At 37.9% G+C, this 7,541-nt stretch overlaps 1 protein-coding gene across 3 annotated transcripts in view; it reads left to right on the top strand.

Moving 5' to 3' along the window:
- Positions 1–109: 109 nt before the first annotated feature.
- The window catches only part of LOC108569596 (nuclear receptor-binding protein), a 46,719-nt gene continuing 39,287 nt past the window's right edge, over positions 110–7,541 (top strand). For 2 of the 3 annotated variants that reach the window (XM_017931207.1, XM_017931209.1), the window contains exons 1-2: positions 110–1,322; positions 1,380–1,719. In XM_017931207.1, the coding sequence (XP_017786696.1) occupies positions 1,591–1,719 (129 nt within the window). In that variant the 5' untranslated portion in view covers positions 110–1,322; positions 1,380–1,590. The remainder of the gene's footprint in view (positions 1,323–1,379; positions 1,720–7,541) is intronic. The other variant, XM_017931208.1, reaches the window with a different exon arrangement.

A 7,541-nucleotide genomic window follows, 5' to 3' on the forward strand; every position in this document is an offset into this window, starting at 1 on the left:
AAAAAAAAAAAAAAAAAAAAAAGGGTGGACGTCGGTCAGGCAGGTCTCTGCCAAAAAGTTCGAATTGCCGATTGTCAAAGTCTGCTACTTCCGGTGTTCGGGAAGCTCTTGCCTTCAGAGTTTGCACAAGATATTCATAGACAATAAGAGTGATCTAAACAATAATTTCGTTTCGTTTTTGAACGGGTGAGTGGAAAAATGTTGCGTTGGTTCGCGGTGCGTCCGTCGAGTGTTCCGGTGTGCGCGGCGTGACGAACGTACGTACGTCCCCCCCGAACCCCCCTCGTCCAGTGGCCCAGCCCTCCGCAGCCGCCTTCTGTGCAGTTTCGCATGTTATCGCATTACCATGCATCGGTGGTGGTAGTAGAAAGAAAGTGAGACGGACGTATAGATCTCGAGTGCGTTGCGAAGGGAGACAGAGCGATAGAGGAGACCGTTGCCCTTCGTCCCCCCCCACTTCGTGCGCGTCCATAGATACCTCTCTGCGTGCATATGCATAGATACGACGGTCGGGAGGGAGCCGCTGCCCCCTTCTTCATCGCGTCCCTCGCCCCCTTCACCGTAGTCGTCGTCGCAGTCGTCGACGTGCCCGTCGTAGTAGTAATGCGAGCGATAGATGCGAGCTGTGCCGAGTTTTTAATAAAATAAGTGAGGCGGACGGTGGGAGACACAGTTTGTAACAGCAGCAGCAGCAGCAGGCAGCAATAGCAGCCAGCAGAGCAACGCAACGAACGTGTGCCAGTTGGATTCGGTACGACGAAGGTTTCGGTTACCGTCTGCTCAACTCACTCAATCACTCGCTCACTACATACACATATACATAACAACAAGAAACAAAAGGAGGATATATCGTGTGTACGTATATACTATCATCATTGAGTGTGCGACTTGTGTGTGTTTGTGCAGCAAACGACGGTGCAACGCGGAGAGGCGAAAGGACGCAGAGAACGTCTCCTCCAGGGGACGATTGTGGTCTTGACGACATGCTGGCAATCACCTGTACCGCCGCGAGTACATGAAGAAGAGACAACCGTCACCACAGCAACGAGAGTGTTGTTGTTGTTGTTGCTATAGCGGCAATTGTCTTGACAGTCGGTGGAGATAAGTGTGCCATGAGGAGGAGGTCGACGCCGCAGCCGAAGGATTAAAATTGAACGCGCAGTGTTCGAAAAATCGTGTGTTCGTTCGTTCCTCTTCTTTCCACAAATTTTTATTATTTTTTTTATTTATCGGCAATCGCGGCGCTTCTTAATCGCTTCTCCCCGAGTGCGCCGAACACGCCGCCAGTCGTATTCGCAGATTTCTCTAATAGGAATATTATTGTAATTTGTTTTTTTTTTTTTGTTTGTCTTCATCATCATTATTATCATCGTCTGCAGTAGCAACGTGCGGTGTGTTCCCCTTTCTGGCTGTTACTTTCCGGTAAATGGAAACCGCCGAGGGTCGATTCAACAGTAACACGAATTGCGGCTGCAGAAGAGGTAAAAGAGAAGCAGCAGCAGTAGGAGAAGAAGGAAAAAGCAGTAGAAGAAGCTGCTGCGAGGAAGTGGATAGTTTTGGTGGAGGAGGTTCGTCTCCGGTGGTGCCGCGATGTCGGGCAGCTTGATGAGCATCGAACCCGAGCACAAGTCGCCCAGGGAGAGCGGCGAAGACTCTGAGGATGAGAGCGAGATCCTCGAGGAGAGCCCGTGCGGAAGGTGGTTGAAGAGACGAGAAGAGGTCAGTTACTATCCATACTATCTATATAAAAGTTGTTTTTGTTGTTGTTGTTGCACTTAAGTATCTGTAATGCTGCTCACTTCTGCGACATCTACACACTTACTATTACATTTGAAGTAATGTGTCAGTGTGAATCATAAGTCTATAATCTTCAATTGTTAATTACATACTTTTGTACTTGATCTTAACACATGAAACGTGTCTGTAATGCTATTTCCAAGTTAAAACTAGTTGCAGTTGTACAAAGAAAGTTAAATGAAATCAATACATATAACTAATATTCTGTAATCTTAGAAATCTGCTATTTTCAAGCTTCATAACTCGTAATTATATTAGAGATTACATTGCTATTTTAATGTATGTATAGTATTTCTCAAGTTCTAGAAGATTCATACTATTAATTATAGATTTTCAATTACATTCTGCATTCAATCACAATACTAGTATTTTCCATAAGTACACGTGTAATTGCTGTAATTTCATAAAATTTACAACGTTAAATTTCTATATTTAGATTAGTCCCGTTTTTATCTCCATTATCATTATGCTACTACTTCCTACACAGATTCCACCAACTTGTGTGTGCTTTTTAAAAATTTCAACTGTTCCCTAGAGCGAAGTCTACTTGATAAAATAGATTTGTTCATTTACATACATGATCTATGACTAAACTATCTACACTAAATACGTTATCAATATTACTTACACTATACATTCTTTCTAATTAGTTGATACAAGTTACAACATGTTTTTTCTTTCTTTTCGTTAATTGCATTTTTTTTTGCGTAAAGCCAAGATTACAATGTATCTCCCAATAGTTTCGCTTATCGTTTTCGCTCTAATCAGCAGTTAATTTATCTTCGATCCTTTTTTCTCTCTCTCTCTCTCTCTCTCTCTTGATTATTTCGGTACAATTAGCGAATAAACGATAACGCAAAATCGCTCGGATGCAATTTAATTAATGATGATTAAATTTTAATTAGTTGGATCGGTTTAAGGTCAAAAGTCTTTAACGTACTAAAATTCAAATGCAATTTTTTTTGTTGTGTGTGTGTGTACAGTTATATATGTTTGTAATCACGTGTGTCGCCATCTATTATTACCGCGTATCTAATTGATTCGGATTATTGCTATTTATTAACCGTACGCAGAGATATTTCTAAATAGTTTGTTGTAGACTCGTTCAAGGTTGTGCGCGTTGCGACTTAGTGTTGAACTTCTTCTTAGTTCAAGGACTAAATCATTATTAACGTGGTGCATCTGTAACGCTACTCATTTCATTATTATTATTACTACTATTGATGTATATTTAGTAACTATTTTATCAATTGATTTAATGAAAGTTTGTCTGTAATGCATTCCGCATTGCAATTGTTTCGGTCAAGAAGATTTTCGTTTGTTTTTTGTTTTTTTTTTTCAAATTGGTGTCCGCATTGCGATCGTGCCGGCATTTTCAGCAAAACCTAACCTAACAAAATCCACCTCACACCCTCTCTTTCCACCCTTCAACCCCTCATCCCCCCTTGCCTAACGTACATACATCAACGTGATCTGCGCGCACCCTCATCAAAGTCGGCTGGGCGATTCCCGTTTGGCCGCATGCGTTCCAACTACCAACCAAACCGTTCCTTCCCCCCTTTCCCGTCCATGCCCCATGCCCACTACACTACACCTGACCTGACGTCACGGGATCGATGATATTCCTCTCTCGTCGTCCTTTTCCTCCTCCGGCATCTGGATCCATTTTCTTGCACAACATTTAACACCCTCAGACAAACGTAAATACGCTGTGAGGGTTGTACCGAAAACCTCTCTCTTTCTCTTCAAAGCCTCCGGTTTCCTCTCCTCAATCGATACGTTCTTTATACAATTCGTAACGTATTCTTTTGATCCACACGTACGCACTATACACTAACTACCACGTGTTTTTCATGATGATGCTCACGTTATGCAATAGTTAACTGTCGAGTTGTTATTTCCAGATTTTACGCAAATATTTTCATAATTATCGCAGGCGACGATCACTTCTCTATGTTTACTTGATACATATATAATCATGCGCTGTTATGAATTCGGCTCGAAACCTCGATTATAAACCGGTAAGGTTTCACTTCCATAACTGTCGATATCCATAAAACGGAGCTCTTATTTGGAGCGTTTGTTTTATTCAATTGTTTCAATCTTCAAGACGTGACTGTTTGTTCGTTGTTTAACTTTCCTGTTTTAAGAGATTTTTGATGAACGAGAATGAGATTATTCCTCGAGGAATCCGATGATGTTGCGACACGGAAAAAAAAGAAGGTTCATCCGAAAACCGTTAACATTCTTGCGGAGGAAAACCGATGACGCTCTTTATTTCCAGTTTCACCTCGAATCTTCGCACCTTTCTCTCTTTTTTCCCCCCCAAAGTGTCTTTTGCTCTCGTTGCTCTCTAATTGATGTAATTCTTTAAATTTAAATAGAAAAAAAAAACGGGATTTTCGCAAGTTTAATTTGGGTAAGGGCGTTTCCTCTCTCGTCGTCGTTGTTGTTGACCCAGGTCAACTCTTTTGTTCGCACCTTCCATTCTTGTTGGAAAAAATAAAGATTTTTTTTTGTTTGTTTGAATGGAGGAAAAGAAAACCTAACCTACCTGAAGCATATTTTCAATGGAATTCTATTGTCCGGTCGTTTACAAACCGATTGAATTCGTTGCTCTTGGTAACCGAAAGTTTACGGAAACCGGGTATGTTTCTACAGAATGTTACTTGTTTTGTTTTTGTTTTCTTTTCAAATTGAGTCACCTTTTTTCTCTCTTTCGCAATATTTGTTGATAGTTGATAAATGATTGGACAAATCTGTTGACATTTGCCATTGTTTTCAGAGTGATTCAAATGTTTTCCTCTCTCTTTTTCTTTTTCCAAAGCTATCCTGACATTTCTATATACAATAATAATTGTTTTCGAATCGAATCACCAGATTTTTTTTTTGTTTGTTTGCATAAAACACGCATTCTCGATGTTTCGTAAATAATTGCATAACGTTCGAATCTAATTTCGATCAATATAATTGTAAGACTTACTTTATTTGTTTCAGCAATCAGATTTTAGTTTATTAGATAGATTCAACTGTTTTTGGGGCCAATTTACAATCGATTTTACGTTTTCTCTTTTCCATCGAATGCAAGAATTCTTTCTCTTTTTTTTTCTTCTTCTACATTTCTTGTTCTCTTCTCAAATAAGTCAATATCACCCATTTCGCTTAACTCTCATATGCATCTGTCAAAATCTTGAAATTCCATGGCTTCCACGATTTACACGTCTCTTCTATACATACATACATTTTGTTTTAATGGTAAAAGTTTGAAATGCGACGTGCGAAGAACGGTATTAACGGCGGCTCTCTCAGACGGTTCAATAACCGTTCGCATTCATTAATCTAGTAGAAATATTACTTGACTTATTGCATTAGTTTTCTGCTCGATGAAAGTGTGCATTATTATATTTTTTTTTTTTGGGAAATAAACATCGACTGAATCGATTACAAAACAAAATGATGTGTGTTTGTTGCTTGTGCATCTCAATTTCTCGCGCGTTTCGCCGTACCTTTCGGTGGTGTTGTGTTTGGTAAACATAATTCAATACCAAAGGTCAACATAATCCGATCCGATGTTCTCTTTTTTCTTTCTCGCTTTTGTTTTCTTGCTGGACGATTACACCAATTCAAAACGGAAGTTTTTAGTTACTTTTGTACGTTGGCAGCAAATGTCATAAAATTGAAAAATCATGCTTAATCTGAATGTTAATTGTGACGAAATACGAAATATTCACTACTTGACGCAAACGCATACATTTGAGATAACGCGAATTTGCGAACGGAATTATTCTTACGTGTTGTGCACGAGTTTTTCGTGATTTACAACGGCTCAATTGAGATTTTCTCCTACGTAAGGGAACGTAAAACGTATCGATACGGATGCGAGTTGCTTAGCAACTGCAGATTCATTCATATTTTAGTTATTTCAATGTTGCTTAGCAACTGCAAATTCATTCAAGTTTTGTTTAGTTTACACTAGTTACTGTACTTCATGATTGATTCTGTCAGTTTTTTTGTTGTTCTTGTTTCATTTTTTGATCTAATTCTAGTCTAACTTAAATTAAGTTAATTGAAGTTCTTTATTATTTCGCCTTAATCTAAGTCTGACTTAAGTCAAACTATTGTTCATCTGTTTACAACTAGTAACCGATTCGAAGAAACTCAACTTTTCCATTATTCTTAGTTTTATTGTTGTTGTTGTTGTTGTTTTGTGTGGTTGAGAGTATTTGTTTTAACGCTTCTTTTCGTTAACAATTTACATTTATAATTGAGACTTCGCATTGCATTCACTTAAGTCACTTTGAACAGTCATCGTTTCAGCAGTGCTGCGCCTCCTTTGTATTCAGTTTCGCTTAAGTCATCTTAACTTTATGCGATCATCGTTTTCTCAAAAAGTTACTTTCGGTTTTGCTTTTCACGTTAAATTTTGTTGTATTAAAACTTTCGATTTACTGATCTTCGATTAAGCAATTAAATCCCAAACATTGCTTTTTTTTTAAATGTGTTTTTTTATCACGTAATTCTTGATTTTGTGAAGAACGCTTCAACTGCGCGAATTTCTGCTTCTTTTTGCCTCATTTCGTGTAACCAAATGATTAATGTCCACATTTGGGTCGTCGACCTCTTGTGCAACTCGATTCATTTATTATCGTTATAACATTATGTTTTTTTTTTATTTCGGTGCGTTTTTCCATTTCCCTCTCTCTCTTTCTTTTTCCTCAAATTATGAATATTTTTCGGTATTGCCACGCTCTGTTTGAGCTCGCGCTTCGTCCTCGTTACATAAAAAAAAAACAATTGCTCGTAAATAATGCATTGCTACGTACTTCACATGTTGTTTTCGAAAGCTTTTGTTTTTCACAATCCACAGACATTCAGAGAAACATGAAATAAACGGTGGAAACCGCAACGTCCTGAATGGGTTGGATTAACCGATTAATTTAATATTTCTATTTAAAACCGACAAAGTCAATGAATTTTCGATTGCGACTTCAGAAATTACACGACCTTTGCTTCTTCTTCTTATGCGTGACATTTGGCAAATATTTGCTTAAAAATTATGTAATTTTCTGTTAATTCTATATTTTTTTTTAAATTTCATTTTCAATTAGTCGTGAAATTGTACAAGTATTCGAACACGTACTGATATGATGATGATGATGATGAGGATTATTATCATTTTCAATTTTAAATATTTACACTTCACCGTTCTCCTTCTCTCATCCTCACGCTGTACCTCCTCCATCTGTCTTTCGTTTTGCACGCATAATCGCCGTATGACGCTATTATTTATTTATTCGTTACTTTTCTCTCTCTTTTTTTGACCAGCACCATTCGAAATCGCATAAATTACGGTTATTCTGCTTTTTGCTAACATTATTTCTTTAACGTCGAACGCGTATAGGAATATTGATTGAAAGTTGATGGGATACAGATTTCTCTCAGCAAATCTTGACATAAGAACGCAATATGAACTGTCAAATTTGACGTTTATGTTTTGTTGTTAATTGTTAATTATAATGCAAGGTTATGTAAGCGCTGTAAAAGTAATTAACAAACGTCAAATTTAGTATAGAAGTTGGTTAAACTGCAAATATTGTGTTGATTGGTTTCTTTATATCATGAGATGTCATGTGTCTTGTAAATGTCATTTTGACAGAATATATCAACAAATGTAAACTGTTTGAAAGTTGACAAATCTTGACACAAGAACGCAACGTGAACTGTCAAATTTGAAGTTCATTTTT

This window comes from Nicrophorus vespilloides, unplaced genomic scaffold (assembly GCF_001412225.1).
Source record: "Nicrophorus vespilloides isolate i.1.1-1 unplaced genomic scaffold, Nicve_v1.0, whole genome shotgun sequence".
Classification (NCBI taxonomy): Eukaryota; Metazoa; Arthropoda; class Insecta; order Coleoptera; family Silphidae; genus Nicrophorus; species Nicrophorus vespilloides.